The following is a 17,244-nucleotide window of genomic DNA, read 5'->3' as shown; positions in this document are numbered from 1 at the left end:
TATTGTGAGGCAGTGACAGGCCTCATAGCTGCTAGGGGAGATTTATGGCAGGGGTTTCTGTGTCTTCCCCGTCAGTCATCAGGTCTGAGGCAGCACCAGGGGCCACAATCAGTCTGGAATAAGAGCCCAGCCCAGACTGTCAGTCAGGGGAGAGAGAGTCTTTGTGAAACATAGTCCTGCTGTGGGCTCTGTATGAGTAGTCTCAGCCGGGCTGGCTGATGGGCCACGGGGCTAGGTGCTAGCCGGGACGTTGGGGTACGCCGTGATGCCTGGGAACAAGGGTCAGGAGCCCAAAGTGGGGAGGACTACTGGGCCACAATCCCCCCAAAAAGTGTTGAAGAATCACATGAACTGTATGGCTGGAGAAAGCTGCATTTATGTTCCACATGTGAACAGCGCTCGATCGAGGTGAGTCAGGGCTTGTATTTTTGTATTAGCAAGTGCCTAGACGGGCAGGTGATTAGGGGTTTGTTTTGTTTAATTTATGTTTTGTTGCTGTGAAAATGAACCTCACGTTTAGACCTGCAATCCGGCTGTTGTGAAGATAATTGTGAGAATGACCTCTGAAAAAGAGCTAATCCATATACAGTATATATATATATATATATATATATATATATATATATAAGAGAAAGTTGTTTCTGCAACATGGATTTTTACAAACCACATTCTGATATATGAAACTAATTTCTGCTGAAAAAAATACATGTGAATGTACCTTTAAAACCCCAAAGTTTGTAACATACACTATAAGTCCCAGTGTGTCCTGTACTGTCCAATGATCTCCTTTAAAAATGTCTCACAGCTTGAACTGGTGAGAATCCTGTCTTGTAAGGGTATATGCACATGATGCGTATTACGAAAGCCCGCGCGAAACATTCACAGCGTAATACAGTACTAAGCAGCAGCTAAGTAGATGAGATTTTCAAAATCTCACATACACGGTCCCAAGATTTTCCTGACATTGACCATGGGTGCCGATTTTGAAATCTGCAGCATGTAAGCTGTTTGTGCAGATTTTCGGTGCAGATTTCACCCTTTGCAGTGCCCAAGTAGAAATCTGGTGCCAATCCACATCAAAATCAAAGATAAAATCTGAAAGTAAGGCCTCTTGCACATGACCGTATGGCGTTTCCAGTATTTTGCGGTCCGCAAAAAATTCGGATGACGTCCGTGTGCATTTAGCAGAACGGAACATCTGGTCCCTGATAGAACATTACTATCCTTGTCAGTTATGCGGACGATAATAGGACATGTTCTATCTTTGAACGGAACTGAAATACAAAAATGGAAGGCATACGGAATACCTTCCGTTTTTTTTGCAGATCCATTACAATGAATGGTTTCGTATACGGAACGCAAAAAACGGAACATAAACGGGGGAAAAAAACGTTTGTGTGCAAGAGGCCTAACACAGGCGGATTTTGGTGTGGAATTGCAGTGAAAACTGCAAGAAAACCCGTATAAGCTACAGGGCCATTGTGCATAAATCCTAAGTCTGCTTTGCTGTATAAGGGCTCATGCACACAAACGTATTTTCTTTCCGTGTCCGTTCCAGGTTTATTTTTTCGGCCCATATGCGGAACTATTCACTTGAAAGGGTCTCCAAAAAAACTAAAATGACTCAGTGTGCATTCCGTATGTCCACATGGCCATTCCGATAAAAAGAGAGAACACGTCCTATTCTTGTCCGTTTTTCGGACAAGGATAGGCATTGTTTCAATTGATCTGCGGTTCCGTGTTTTTTGCGGCCCGTAACGACTGTAACCTGTTTTGAGGTCCGCAAATTGCGGATCCGCAAAACACAGATACCGGACTTTTGTGTTTTGCATTTTGCGGAATGGAAAATCCTGCCCTTTATAGAACAGTCCTATCCTTGTAAGTAAAATGGACAAGAATAGGACATTTTTATTTTTTATTTTTTTGCAGGTGCAGCAGAACAGTCAAACGGATGTGGACAGCGCAAGTTATGCTGTCCATTGAATCCATTGAAGTGAATCTGTCCGCATCTGACCTGCAAAAAATGTGGATCGGATGCAGAAAAAATATATTGCACCGTCGTGTAAATGATCCCTAAGGATGCTTTTACACACTGCAGATTTTGTGCTTGCTGCCTCATTCAAGTGAATGGAACAGATTTTCAGTCACGAAAAAATTCTGTAACAAACTCTGCAGCGTGTGAAGGCAGCCTTACTGCACCTCTCTTTGGTTTAGAGCACATGACTGGTGTAACTGTATGAGACGTAATGATACCGCATTCATAATATCATCATCTTACAGGAATTGTATTCTGGAAATACATTCCATTAGGGTCTATTCACACGTCCGTAGGTGTTTTGCGGATCCGCAAAACACGGACACCGGCAATGTGCATTCTGCAATTTGCAGACTGCACATCGCCGGCACTATAATAGAAAATGCCTAATCTTGTCCGCAATTGCGGCCAAGAATAGGACATGTTCTATTTTTTGGGCGGAAACGGAAGCACGGATGCGGCAGTGCGGATCCGCAAATTTGCGGATGTGGACAGCACATTCCAAGCCCCATTGAAAATGAATGGGTCTGCACCCGTTCCGCAAAATTACGGAACGGATGCGGACCCCCTTAAGGGCTCTCGCACACGACCGTATGTATTTTGCGGTCTGCAAAACACAGATCCTCAAAAAATACGGATGACATCTGTGTGCCATCTGTATTGCATTCGGGCATTTTTTGCGGATCCATTGTAACAATGCCTAGATCTTTGTCCGCAAAATGGACAAGAAGTAGACGAGTGCTATCTTTTCTGCGGGGCTACAGAACGGACATACGGATGCGGACAGCACACAGTGTCTGCATTGAAATAAATGGGTCCGCATCCTATGCGCAAAAAAAAAAAAAACGGAAACAAAATACGTTCGTGTGCGTGAGACCTAATGCAAAGATTGCTTTTTTGATCATCACCATTACCTCCAGGATTAGTTTCCAGGGACTTTTGCAAATGATCTCTGTATACATTTTTGGGACTTAGATCAGGTCGTTTTGCCCTTCTCTTGACTGATCCTATTGGTTCCGCCTGCCAGTTCTGTCCGTCCTGGGCAGCTCATTAGAGATTCCTGTACATTCCAGCAGATGGGAGAAGAGCAGCTCCTCATCAGTTGCGTGTGTTGCAGTCTTCCTATTGCAAGCTGAATGACAGCCTGACTGCAGGAGCCAGAGAAGTGGGCTCCTGCCACCCACCACTGTACTAGAAGGGGTGAAAATGATGTGTAAATGGGACAACGCCTTGTTGCTTTCCAGCAAGAGGAGGAGAAAGCAGCAGCAGCAGTAGTGACAGGGCTGGGAGGGCTCATGAGGAGGCAGATCTTGAGCTGTGCATGAAGAGGATCTGCAGTCACCAGCAAGGGATTCTCCACTGTCATCAGTACCCTGGGATCTATGATATGCTCTGACCAGACAGATCAGGGGATGTGTATAATCACTGCAGTACTGGAGAGGCACTGGCACCACTGGTGAGCTGGGGAAGGCAGCTGGGTGGCATGCATCTGGTGCTGTGATCTGATGTTGGATGGAGGAGTATGAGCATGCAAGGCAAGGCTTGTAAGAGTGCGCAAGGCTTCCGTCATGTCCATGCATTGCAGAGGTAGGAACATGCTGGGGATAACTGTTGCTTGCTGAGCGGAAGAAAGCATTTTGTCCATGCCAGCCTGGCACACAAGGTATCACCATCTCAGGGAATCCCTCCTCATTTCATTCATCTTTTTCTTTTTCTGATTGTGCAACTGGTGGGAGGAAGGCGCTGGTGCTGACGGATGAGACACCTGTCTGGGTAATAGGCCATAATGATCCTGAGCTCAGCTGCGTTGGCACATGTTTTGGGCTGGCATGCAAGACTATAGCAGTGAGATGACAGAAGGGTTTGTGTTAGAAGAGGGCATTGTGATCTTTAATCTGCTGGCAGGGATCCCACGTGCATTCTAGGAAGTCCTGTTTTTACTTTGTTAGTGGCACCGGTTGTAATGATTAAGGCTGCCATTATTTCTCATGGTTAGCAATGAGTTTTTATTAGATTGGTTGGTTTACCTGTGTACTATAAATGATAGTCTGATGAATGAATCGGTGTGGCAGCGCCAGGTACATGATAGGTCTGGCATTCTGCGTGACTGGATAAATCTGTGGGGCAGCGCTAAGTACATTGTCGTTATGGCTCTTCCATGGGGCATTCTGTAGACTACCCACAGCCTTAGTGAAGGGTACATCATCCCTCTATAGGGTGCCTCAGTGCCAACCACTGCGCCCTGGCACAGGTATGGGCTGCGCTCCCAGTATCCACGTATCACAGAGCGGGGTGATTTACTGCAGGGACTCAGATGAGTCCAACTCCCCACACCAGACCACCACCATTTCCCAGGGAACAGCTGCCACCTTACACGGGCTCTTCATCAAAACCGACGCTGCTGATACCATCCCTTCTGTGCTCGCCTACCAGAGTCGCTACCCATCAGCAGCCCACACCGGCTCCCGCAAGGAGCGCAAGGAGACTGGGCCACACAGGCGCATAGAGGCCGAGACACAGACCAGCCATAACAGTGTGAAGGTGAGTGTCACCACCAGATGTTCTTGGTGTTTCTGAGTACATGATCCGGTCCTTCATGTTCTACTCAAAGGCAGAGATTTATCAAAAGTGATATAAAGGACAACTGGCTTAGTTGCCCATAGCAATTAATCAGATTCTATCATTCATTTTCCAAAGGCACTCTGAAAAATGAAAGGTGGAATCTGATTGGTTGCTATGGGCAACTAAGCCAGTTCTACTTTACACCAGTTTTGATAAATCTCCCCCACTGTGATGATCTGATTCATTGGTCTTTACTTGCCTGCACTGCATACATTTATGTCATTGAGATAATGGCTGTGATCGTGTCAGGAGAGGGCCTTGTAGTTCCTTTATATCAGAAGATAAATGCTTTCTATACTGTCTAGTTTTAAGAAATACCTTTAGGGAGAAAGCTGCAGCACATGAAAAGGTTTTCTACTGAAGCCCGACCATCAGATATCACAGCCCCACAATTTCAGCACTACTGTGTCCGATTTCCATCCACAAAAAAGGCATATCCATGAAAAATGACTATTCTGATCCTCAAAAACGGACCACAATAGGACATGTGGTGAGTTTCTTGATGAGTGAATTGCTCATTGACATGTATGGGTTCATGTGCTGTGCTGATAGGGCATGGAAGACAAATACAGTCATATGAACAAGCTCTTTGACATCTCTAAGGCCTCTTTCACACGGGTGTTGCGGGAAAAGGTGCGGGTGCGTTGCGGGAACATGCGTGATTTTTCCGTGCGAGTGCAAAACATTGTAATGCGTTTTGCACTCGCGTGAGAAAAATCGCGCATGTTTGGTACCCAAACCCGAACTTCTTCACAGAAGTTCGGGCTTGGGATCGGTGTTCTGTAGATTGTATTATTTTCCCTTATAACATGGTTATAAGGGAAAATAATAGCATTCTGAATACACCATGCATAGTACAATAGCGCTGGAGGGGTTAAAAAAATAAAAAATAAATTTAACTCACCTTAATCCACTTGCTCGTGCAGCCCGGCATCTCTTCTGTCTTCTTTTTTGCTGTGTGCAGGAAAAGGACCTGTGGTGACGTCACTCCGGTCATCACATGGTCCATCACATGATCCATCACCATGGTAAAAGATCATGTGACGGACCATGTGATGACCGAATTGACGTCACCACAGGTCCTTTTCCTGCACACAGCAAAAAAGAAGACAGAAGAGAAGCCGGGCTGCACGAGCAAGTGGATTAAGGTGAGTTTAATTTTATTTTATTTTTTTAACCCCTCCAGCGCTATTTTACTATGCATTCTGTATTCAGAATGCTATTATTTTCCCTTATAACCATGTTATAAGGGAAAATAATAATGATCTGGTCCCCATCCCGATCGTCTCCTAGCAACTGTGCGTGAAAATCGCACCGCATCCGCACTTGCTTGCGGATGCTTGCGATTTTCACGCAACCCCACTTATTTCTATAGGGCCTGCGTTACGCAAAAAATGCACAAAGAGGAGCGTGCTGCGATTTTCACGCAACGCACAAGTGATGCGTGAAAATCACTGCTCGTGTGCACAGCCCCATAGAAATGAATGGGTCAGGATTCAGTGCGGGTGCAATGCGTTCAACTCACGCATCGCATCCCCGCGGAATACTCGCCCGTGTGAAAGGGGCCTAAGGGTCCCTTTACAAGGGCCAACAATCAGAGCAATTATTGGGAAGGAGCATTCCTAGGACCACTCCTTCCCCAAATGCTCATTCATTGGCTTAAAGCATTGTTGATGCGACACCCAAAATCATCACTTTTGGGCAGAATATCGTCCTGTGTAAACAGCGATCAGCTGCCCAGAAGCAATGATCCTCTGTGGGGAGAAGCAATCGCAGCAGTGATTGTTCATGGCCCATACAGAGGTAATAATTGCTGCATATAAATACAGTTTCCACCTCCGCTGAGGTCCATGTAAAGGGACCTTACGTTAATATTGTCCTAAAAATGACAAGTGAGAATGATTTTCTGTAGCGAAACATGAATGTCCTTTTGTGCCCCCTTCAACGAGTCTTAAAAGGGTTATCCGGTTTCCAGTATAGATGATCCTGGTTTCCAGTAGTGATGATCTATCCTCAGGTAGATCAGCTATTTGAAGAGAAAGCAGTGCATCTGCAAGCAATGCCTTCTCTTCATTGTTCACCTGCTCGCCATCAAGACTGCAGCGGCGATCAGTGTAATTACAGCTCCACCAGAAACTTCCATCACTTGAATGCGGCGGAGTGTAACTACAACTGTTCCTTCCAATTGAAGTGAATGGGATGGAGGAGCTGTCTTCCGGCACTCCCGCCGATCAATTGTTTGTAGAGAACGCAGCGCTTCTGCGTGCCATCGACATTGTAGAGCATAGATGATCAATATCAGGAAATGGACAACCCCTTTAAAATTGCCAAAAATTGTATTTGGAATGTTTTTCATGTCCAGAACAAATGTATATATCTATAGACTGCCATACTTACATTATTAAATTAGGCAATTAGCAGACACAAATGGATATCCTCAAGGTAGAATAACTGGCTTAGTTGCCCATAGCAACCAATCAGATTCCACCTTTCATTTTCTAAAGGATCTGTCCAAAATGAAAGGTGGAATCTTAGTGGTTGCTATGGGCAACTAAGCCAGTTCTACTTTACACCATTTTGATAAATGACCCCCATAGAGAACGCAAAGGGAATGCACATGATTGCTGTCATTATTCCGTCATGTCAAAAATGAGAGGAATAGTTTCACAGTTCTACAAAAAGCCACCGTGCACTCATAATGAAATCCAAAATACCCTCATCACAGCATCTACAGTGACTTATAATGTTACCTACAAACCTACACAATGGCACCTACAATGCCTCCATAGTGAAAGCAGTTGAGGCCCAAAAACACATTGGGGGAGATTTATCAAACTGATGTAAAGTAGACCTAGCTTAGTTGCCCATGGCATCCAATCAGATTCCACCTTTCATTTCTCACAGCTCCTTTGGAAAATGAAAGGTGGAATCTGATTCATTGGGCAACTAAGTCAGTTCTACTTTACACCAGTTTGATAAATCTCCCCCATTGTCCCCAAGAATACAGGCACAGTGCCAACCTAAAGGCAGCCATACTGTTGTCAGGCATCAGCAGAGTACTGGGTATTTCGATAGCTGCGATGTATGGAAGAAGTATGAAATATCTCACAGACATTCCAGGCCTGTAGACAAATAGGACTTCAGTTTGCTGTTCAGTTAATAATAAGCCCATGTAATATCAATGATCCCACTGTGCTGCTGACACAATAGGATCTAAGCAGCTGAAATCCTTTACACAGTAAGGAACATGTATCTGACGTGTTCAAAATGTTTACTGGTTATAAAACGCGTAAGTTCTTGGGAATTTGGCGAGCAGTCAACAATCCTCTACTATGAGATTCATTGACTATAAAGCTACAGACTTCACAGGTGACGAGCGTCCACAAAACTCATTTGAACCAACAATGTCCAAAATTAACCATATTCTATATAAGTCAGGAATTTGCAGGACATCTATGAAAAAGACTTCTTAGTTTTCTGGATTTCCTAAGGTGACAACCAATAATGACATGACGGGGTATTGGTTATTCTCCACTCGCCCTTCTTGATCCGTCACTTACTAACCCCTGACTACCCCCACCCCCAGCCCGATCCCCCTAAACTGGCCTTGTCAGAACCCCAATAAGACACGGACACCAAGTTGGATTATATCGGCCACAGCAGCCGTTTATTGCAAACACATACATGAATAAATAACCTTTTATTTTCCACAAAACATAACCTTAAGATATATCCAACTAAGGGCTCTTTCACACTTGCGTTCTTTTCTTCCGGCATAGAGTTCCGGGGCTTTATGCCAGAAGAATCCTGATCAGGATTATCCTAATGCATTCTGAATGGAGAGAAATCCGTTCAGGATGCATCAGGATGTCTTCAGTTCCGGAACGGAATGTTTTTTGGCCGGAGAAAATACCGCAGCATGCTGCGCTTTTTGCTCCGGGCAAAAATCCGGAACACTTGCCGCATCGACGGATCCGGAATTAATGCCCATTGAAAGGCATTGATCCGGATCCGGCCTTAAGCTAAACGTCGTTTCGGCGCATTGCCGGACCCGACGTTTAGCTTTTTCTGAATGGTTACCATGGCTGCCGGGACGCTAAAGTCCTGGCAGCCATGGTAAAGTGTAGCGGGGAGCGGGGGAGCAGTATACTTACAGTCCGTGCGGCTCCCGGGGCGCTTCAGAGTGACGTCAGGGCGCCCCAAGCGCATGGATCACGTGATCACATGGATCACGTCATCCATGCTCATGGGGCGCTCTGACGTCATTCTGGAGCGCCCCGGGAGCCGCACGGACTGTAAGTATACCGCTCCCCCGCTCCCCGCTCCTACTATGGCAACCAGGACTTTAATAGCGTCCTGGCTGCCATAGTAACACTGAAGCACCACTGATGGCTCGCCCAAATTCCGCCACAACCGACCACCAGCCATAGGAGTCCAGCCCCAACCGTCCTCGTCACCTGAATCTCTCCAACTTCAAGGACCTCCCACCGCCACAGCTGCCGTGACAAATTTAGACCCATGATCCCCACACCCTCCCTCCCCTCCACATCCTCTTTCCAGACAACGGAAAAGGAAAGAAGGGTGGGTGGGCGGGAGCTCCGTTTCATCATAAAATGGCCTCCTTCTTCCCCAGACCCTCGCCCATTTAACCCCTCGCTCCACGCCCCCCCATCGCTTAAACTAGCCAATCGGCTTCCCAGGGGGCTCCCTCAAACCAGCCCCCCGTCATGCTCGCCTCGCCCCAAGGCTACGCCCCCCAGTCCGGCTCTTTCCTCGTCACCTGAATCTCTCCAACTTCAAGGACCTCCCACCGCCACAAACGCACATGCTTGACACCTTAAGCCTGTGCGTCCCTCCACATCCGTAGAGCTGTCTCAATGCCCTTCTGTATCGCCAGACACCACGTCTATCCCCACTGCGTTCAAGTGAACGCCGTCAGACCGCCAAAAAGCCCCGACCCCTTTCTCCAGTTCGGTATGCCTTACTACCACTGCCCAATTCCTTGCCATGAACCGCCCTATGGCCCGGTTAGCTTTTATCCTAGCCTTATTTATCCCTTCCACAGATCGTGCTCCCCTCCACACTTTGCGGGGAACAATGTCCGACCAAACGGAAATTAAACCCGGGAACAACGCCCACAACCGAAGTAAGTCGAACTTAACATCCTTCACTAATTCCCTCAACGGCCGCACTCCAAAATCGTTGCCCCCCACGTGCAACACCAACAAATTCGGCGCCCAGTCCAACCTAACAAACTTGAGGACCTCAGGCAACACCCCCCCCCCCACACACCATTCCCCTACGCCCCAACCATCTTACCAGCGCTACCGACCGATCAAACCCCAACTGTTGCCCATCTGGCCGAACCGCTGCCCGGATGGCTCCCCAAAAAACGTACGAGTGACCCATTATCCAGATTAGCGCTGGGTCCGAATCTGTAACGAAATAATAAGATCAAAGAAGCATCCCATACGGGATGAAACAAAGTACAATGCAGTATCAAACGATCTGGGCGTATATATGATCTAAAACGAATCGATTCCCACCTCCCTATACGCTTTATCACGTCCTGCCCCAGCCCCCGTCTAGCCGCCTCCGTCGCTGCCCCGATTCTAAAAGAGTGGCTAGAGTAACCCCCTAGCTCTATGCCCAACTGCCCTAGACACCGTTTGAAGACCGCTGTGAATTGGAAACGGGAAAGGAAAGACCCGTCCGCATGCACCAAAAGAGGGGAAGTTGTCCCCTTCACCTCCACCCCGTACTCCCTCAAGCAGTATACCGGACACATTGCGCAACCCGGGACCGCGAAAAGAACAACTTTGGGACCTCTTCCATCCCCATCAGTTTTTGATCTTCTAATACGAAATTCCACCCTATCCGGAAAGAGGTCCACGTCATCCCTGAACAGGCCTCCCTGTCTCTTAACCGACGGACAAACCAACTTGCCCAAACGCAATGCCCCGAAAAAAGCTAGCGAAAAAGCCAACTGAAACAAACGCAACTCCCATGACGAGGCACAGACGTCGACTAATTGCTCTCCCAACCTTAACAGCAAAGCAAAAGACACTGGCCTACGATCATCCTCCCCCGACTGAGAACGCCGCCAACCATTTAAAGCCCTCACCACCAGAAAAGACTTGGTGACGCCCGGCAAATTCCTGAGACGAAAACCGAAAGCCAAAGCCGAAACGCAACTATTAATTCTAGAGATAGACCACCCCTCCTCTCTACAATGCCCAATGAACAACAGCATGGGAATTTCGAAGTCATCTGTCTCAACGCCCAACCTGGTCTTCCATTCCTCCCAGCATTGCCATGCCCTATTGTATGTCTCCCACGTACCGGGTGCGAGTGAAGCCCGTATGAGACCCGCTACAGTGTCTCCAGTAGTTCCCACAGGCAACTCGGGCAGTCCAGCCCGCGTTCCTCTGCCTCTGGGGCCGGCTGGCGGAAACGCTCCCACTGTGAACGAGAGAGAGCATCAGCAATACAGTTATCAACCCCTGGTACGTGCACTGCTACCACCCAAGCATTGAGTGACAAACACTCCAAGACTAGCCTCTGTAATAGACGCACCACTAACGGTGAAGAAGCCGACAACCCGTTAATCGCCTGCACTACCCCCATGTTGTCACAGTGGAAACTGACCTTCTTGTTCCTAAAATCCCTCCCCCATAGCATTACCGCCACTACAATGGGGAACAGCTCCAGCAACGCTAAATACTTGACCCAGCCTCTCTCCACCCAGGTATCGGACCAACCCCCCGCACACCATTGACCCCCACAGTAGACCTCATAACCGCCTCCCCCCGCAGCGTCAGAGAAAAGGTCGAAATCAAAGGTGTCCACCACGTCACCCATAAACAGTCCCCTGCCATTATAACGTTCCAGAAACGATGCCCAAACTTGCAGATCCGCTTTCAGCTCTTTTCCCAGCCTAATGAAGTGGTGTGGTGCCGCCACCCCCGCCATTGCCGCCGCCAAATGCCTACTAAATACTCTACCCATGGGGATGATCCGACAAGCGAAATTTAGCTTCCCCAGGAGTGACTGTAGGCTTCGCAATTGAATTTTGTGCAGTCGCCGCGCCCTGTCCACTTCCTTTTTTAGGTCCTCAACCTTGTCCATGGGCAGCCTACATTCCATCTTCACTGAGTCAATTACTATGCCCAGGAAGCTCAATTCTAGAAAAGAGCTGAACTTCTCAAAATACGCGCATGATAAAGAACACCCCATTGTAAACAACGATCAACAAAAATTTTTCCCTCCCAAAAAGATCCCAACAAATGCAGGCTATCCGGATGCATCGGCAACAGTCTAAATGCTGACTCGATATCCGTTTTCGCCATCAATGCCCCCCTCCCGAACTTCTTAACCCACCGTCGTTGACCGACGATCCCTTTGGAAAGGATAGATGTTGAATCAGGCGAAACGTATTCGCCTCCTTCTTTGGGACCACCGCCAGTGGCGACAAACGCAAGTTCTGCAAAGGTGGTTCCAAAAACGGGCCAGCCATCCTTCCCAGTCCAACTTCCTTTTCTAACTTTTTTGTAACTACATCTGTGTGCTCCCTCGCCGACTGCAAGTTCTTCCTAAGCAATACAGGCCCAGATAAAATAAACAGAATTTTAAATCCCCCCGAAAAACCTTCCCGCAACAATTGCGCAGCCCCCCTATCCGGATATCTAGCGAGAAATCGGTCCATCTCTTGCAGATGCACCGGTGTCTCCCCCTTTTCCAGAACCCTCACTCCCCTTCTGCTTGGCCCCTCTAAAACACTGCGCGGCTCCGTGGGACCCGCCACAATTGGAACATTCGTGCTTGAATTTGCACTTGGCTCCAAATTTACACCCCCCTTCATTGAATAGAAAGCACAATCCCTTCGCGGATGCTGCCGTGAATCCGGATTGTCCCCCCGCCCCTGATTCGCTCCGAAAGGGCTGGCCTGACCTAATCGGCGCCGTCACTTTTAGCCACAAAGCGATATCTTTGTGGTCCCATTTTATATTAGGGCGTACCGCCTTCCGCTGCCTAAACTGCTCGTCGTAACGCAGCCAGGCCATACCCCCATATACACGGTAAGCTTCCCCGATGGCATCCAGGTAACAAAAAAGCGCGGAGCAGCACTTCGGCGCTTTTTCCCCTATCACACTGGCCAATATCACGAACGCCTGCAACCAGTTAGGGAACGTCCGCGGTATCAGTCGGTACCTACGCTTCTCTTCGTCCTCCCTCTTGCCCTCATCCTTTTGCGCCCTATCCAAATTGAATTTGTCCAAAGGGAAAAGGGAAAATATGTCCACATACTCCCCTTTCCAGATGCGCTCCCTAACCTCATGCTTCAAATGTGCCCCCAACGGGCCCTCAAAACAAACTTAGACTTCACCCTTTGCCCTATCGTCTAACCTCATTATATCCTCCTGTGCGGACCCACCTGCCTTCGTCTGCACCGACGCCGAAGTACCACTTGAAACCACCATGGGTGTACCCGAAGCTGGCGGCCCCCCCGCGGCCACCCCCACGCCGGCAATGGCCCTGACGCTACCGACCCGCCGATGCCCCCCCAGGCCCCCCAACGGCAATGCAGGATTCCCTGCCGCCCCCAAATTCGCTAGCAACCCCACCAAACCCCCCAAAAACTGGCCCAGCCCCTTACTTAAGTCTGACTGGGGCCCCCCAGCCCCCCAGACACTAACTGACATAAAGGTCCCCATGGTGTCTCACCTGGCTGCCTGGGTGCTGTGACCCAATCAGCCGAAGGTCCTGGATCCTGGCGCTCGGTCCTCTGCGACGGTCCTGGCACAGCGAGTTCCCATGGATGTCCCCTGGCTGGGCTGGGACCAAGGACGTAATCTTCCGGATCTTCCCTGGATACCTCTTGCGCGGCGAAACCTTCATCATCAACTTGCCTGGCCGACGAGGGCCTGCTGCCGTGGTCCGCAGCAGCCCCGTGCGCTCTGGGATACTGATCCAGCTGAGGGGCCTTATCCACATCCAGATCCTAGAGAGGGCCCACCGTACCTGGTCCTGAACACAAGGTAGCGCTGCTGGGCTGCTGAAGAGTCCTCCTGTGGCCTGCACGAGGGCTCCGCCTACTGGCCGGATTCCTTCTACGCCTGGGCGCACGGGCGCATGGGCAGGAGCGGCACCCGGCGCCTGCAGGCGTGAAGGGTCCTGGGAAGCAGGGCTCCGTCTTCGGCGCTGAGCCCGAGGGGAGGCAAGTTCTGGGCTAAGGCGCGCCGGCGGCCTGGACCGCCGCGGTCGGGATACAGTTGGCTGAGGCAGAGTGGGTGCCTCAGCCGCCCCTCTGAGCAGCTACAGTATTCAAAATTGTTAAAAATATATCCAACACACATCTCCCTGATGTTTGGCAAAAGAACACTGTTTCACCATGTAAGGGGTCAATGGGGCCCTTGGATACATTCAGCATATGCACCTGGAGTCCTCCTGACCCTTTTCTGTTCCAGCATGACTTGCCCCAGTGAACAATGCAAGGTCCGGAAAGCCATGGTCGAGTGAGTTTGGTGTGAATAATTTTGACTGGCCCTCTCAGAGCCCTGACCTCAATCCCATTGAACACCTTTGGGATGAACTAGAATGGAGAGTACAGTCCAGATCCTGTCGTCCATCATCAGTGTCTGACCTCCCAAACGGTCTTCTGGATGAACGGGCAAAAATTCCGACAGGCACATTCCAAAATCTTGTAGAAAGTCTTCCCCGAAGGATGGAAGTGATTTTAGCTTGAAAAGGGGAACCAACTCCATATTAAAGGGATTGGCCCATCTTGTTCATTGGGGGCAAATCACTGGGATATGCCCCCAATGTCTGATAGGTGCAGGTTCCAGAGGTGGGAACGGTTTAGAACAGAGCCCGCAAAGCTAAGGAGGGCGAACTGCTCATGCACGGCTGCCCTCCATTCATTTGTATGGGACTACTGAAAATAGCCACGGCTCGGCTATTTCCGTCAGCACATGGAAGTGAATGGTGCGGTGGCCGTGCTTGGGTGGTGTGTTTTCTATTAATTTCAATGGGACTTACGAAAATAGCCTAGCACGCTTCTATTCTTTTTTGGCACTTTCATAAAAATAAATGGAGGGCGGCCATGCAAGCCCGGTGCACTCACCTTTACTTTGTGGGCTCTGTTCTGAAGATAGTTACAGGTCCCAGAGATGGGACCCTGCGCCTATCAGACATTGGAGGCCAACCTCTTTAATAACTATTAATTTAGAATGGGATGTCATAAAAGCTCCTGCTGGTGTAATGTGTAGGTGTCTTAATACTTTAGTCCATATAGTGTATATATTTATCTGCTTCTTGGCAGGTCCTGGAGATCATGATGAAGTCAGCGATTGTTATTGTGGCTGGATTATCAGGATTTCCAGAGCACTGTCCAGTTTAAAGGCTTTTACTGTAATAATAAACTTATTAGTTAATTTGTGGTAATGGTTACTGAGTTACGATGGAGCCTGGGGGTATGGAGAGTATTTGCAGGTAATTAGCATCTATCAGCCACTCTTTGTAGTGAAATAATTGCAGCCTTAGAGAACCGTTTGGTCCCTGAGGTTGTGTGATACCGGGAGATCACATTTCATGTTTGTCTTGTCAGACGCACTGCGTGTAATGAGGGATATCAGATGCTTTCGGGCTAATTCTTGACTACTGTCTAGGTGTAATTAGCTCGGGCCAAAGCAGCTCCTCAATGACTTCATGAACGGGGCTAGATAATGTTATCACAGCCGGTGAGATCCTCTGCAGAGTCTAGATGAGCAGGATTTGGATGACATTGTTTTATTGTCCAAAATATATGAATAACCTTTGGGTAAAAACTATACAAATGCTACAAATAATTAGAATAATGAGGTTTCCCATAGCAACACATCAGCTTTTAGTTCCCTGCCTAGGTTATATGAGTTAGGAGGCCTACCTTATTTTAGGTTTCAAGGTAGAAAAATATTGGGGGAGATTTATCAAGACTGACGTTCCGAATCTTGATGTACTTTGAGATAGCATGAAGAGCTCCTAAATTACTAAGAGGCATATGCCTAAATAACTGACATTTGTGCCAACTGGGAGCTGGCATGGATTTCAGGTGTTACTTGTGGCAGAAAACTTGGTAACTGTGTTGGGCAGCTTAGGCCATGGCACTCCAAAGCGGCGAGCGTGGCGGAGAATGGCAAAAAGTTGCAAATGTTTGTGACTTCTTGACTCCACAATTAAGGCTCTGGGAACTTGATCATGTGCCTTGTAAAAAAAAAATATTAAATCAGACAGCAAATGCCAGTTTCCCACAGAAGTCCATGGCAGATGTATTCCAATGTGACCTGAATGGTTGCTATGTCTAAAGCTGCTGGTTTTGAGACCACCACCACCACACACAGTGAGGAACAGAAGTGTTTGAACATTCTGCAATTTTGCAAGTTCTCCCACTTAGAATCATGGAGGGGTCTGAAATTCACATTGTAGGTGCAATCCCACTCTGAGACAGAATAAAACTTTTTTTTTTCAGGAAATCACATTGTATGAATTTTAAAGAATTTATTTGTCTTGCACTGCTGAACACAAGTTTTTGAACACCTGAGAAAATCGGTGTTAATATTTGGTACAGAAGCCTTTTTTTGCAATTACAGAGGTCAATTGTTTCCTGTAGTTCTTGAGCAGGTTTGCACACGCTGCAACAGTGATTTTGGCCCACTCCTCCACACAGATCTCCTCTAGATCGGTCAGGTTTCAGGGCTGTCGCTGAGCAACACAGAGTTTCAGCTCCTTCCAAACATGTTCTATTGGATTTAGGTCTGGAGACTGGCTAGGCCACTCCAGAACCTTAATATGCTTCTTACAGAGCCACTCCTTGGTTATCCTGGCTGTGTGCTTCGGGTCGTTGTCATGTTGGAAGACCCAGCCACGACCCATTTTCAATGCTCTGACTGAGGGAAGGAGGTTCTTGCTCAAAATCTCACAATAAATGGCCCCATTCATCCTTTCCTTAATACAGTGTAGTCATCCTGTCCCCTTCGCAGAAAAGCACCCCCACAGCATGATGTTACCACCCCCATGCTTCACAGTAGGAATGGTGTTCTTGGAATGCAACTCATCCTTCTTTTTCCTCCAAACACGACGAGTGAAGTTTAGACCAAAAAGTTCTACTTTGGTCTCATCTGACCACATGACTTTCTCCCATGCCTCCTCTGGATCATCCAGAAGGTCATTGGCAAACTTCAGACGGCCTGGACATGTGATGACTTGAGCAGGGGAACCTTCCGTGCAATGCATGATTTGAAACCATGACTGTGTAGTGTTGTACCGACAGTGACCTTTGAAACTGTGGTCCCAGCTCTCTTCATGTCATTGACCAGCTCCTCCATTGTAATTCTGGGCTGTATCCTCACCTTTCTTATCAGTGATACCCCACGAGGTGAGATCTTGCATGGAGCCCCAATCCGAGGGAGACTGACAGTCATCTTTAGCCTCTTCCATTTTCTAACAATTGCTCCAACAGTTGATCTATTTTCACCAAGCTGCTTGGCAATTGCCCCGTAGCCCTTTCCAGCCTTGTGGAGGTCCACAATTTTGTCTCTGGTGTCTTTTAA

General features: G+C 48.1%; 1 protein-coding gene across 4 annotated transcripts in view; it reads left to right on the top strand.

Moving 5' to 3' along the window:
- The window catches only part of PDE8B (phosphodiesterase 8B), a 327,461-nt gene that overhangs the window by 141,787 nt on the left and 168,430 nt on the right, over positions 1–17,244 (top strand). For 2 of the 4 annotated variants that reach the window (XM_040421396.1, XM_040421395.1), the window contains exon 1: positions 3,371–4,576. The exons of the other annotated variants lie outside the window; for them this stretch is intronic. In XM_040421396.1, coding sequence (XP_040277330.1) covers positions 4,289–4,576 — 288 coding nt within the window. In that variant the 5' untranslated portion in view covers positions 3,371–4,288. Of the gene's footprint in view, positions 1–3,370; positions 4,577–17,244 lie in introns of those variants that run through there. 4 annotated transcript variants of the gene reach the window in all.

The sequence above is a fragment of the Bufo bufo genome, chromosome 2 (assembly GCF_905171765.1).
Source record: "Bufo bufo chromosome 2, aBufBuf1.1, whole genome shotgun sequence".
Taxonomy (NCBI): domain Eukaryota; kingdom Metazoa; phylum Chordata; class Amphibia; order Anura; family Bufonidae; genus Bufo; species Bufo bufo.
Note: the sequence above shows the minus strand (reverse complement) of the source record. Positions and strands in the feature narration are given on the sequence as shown.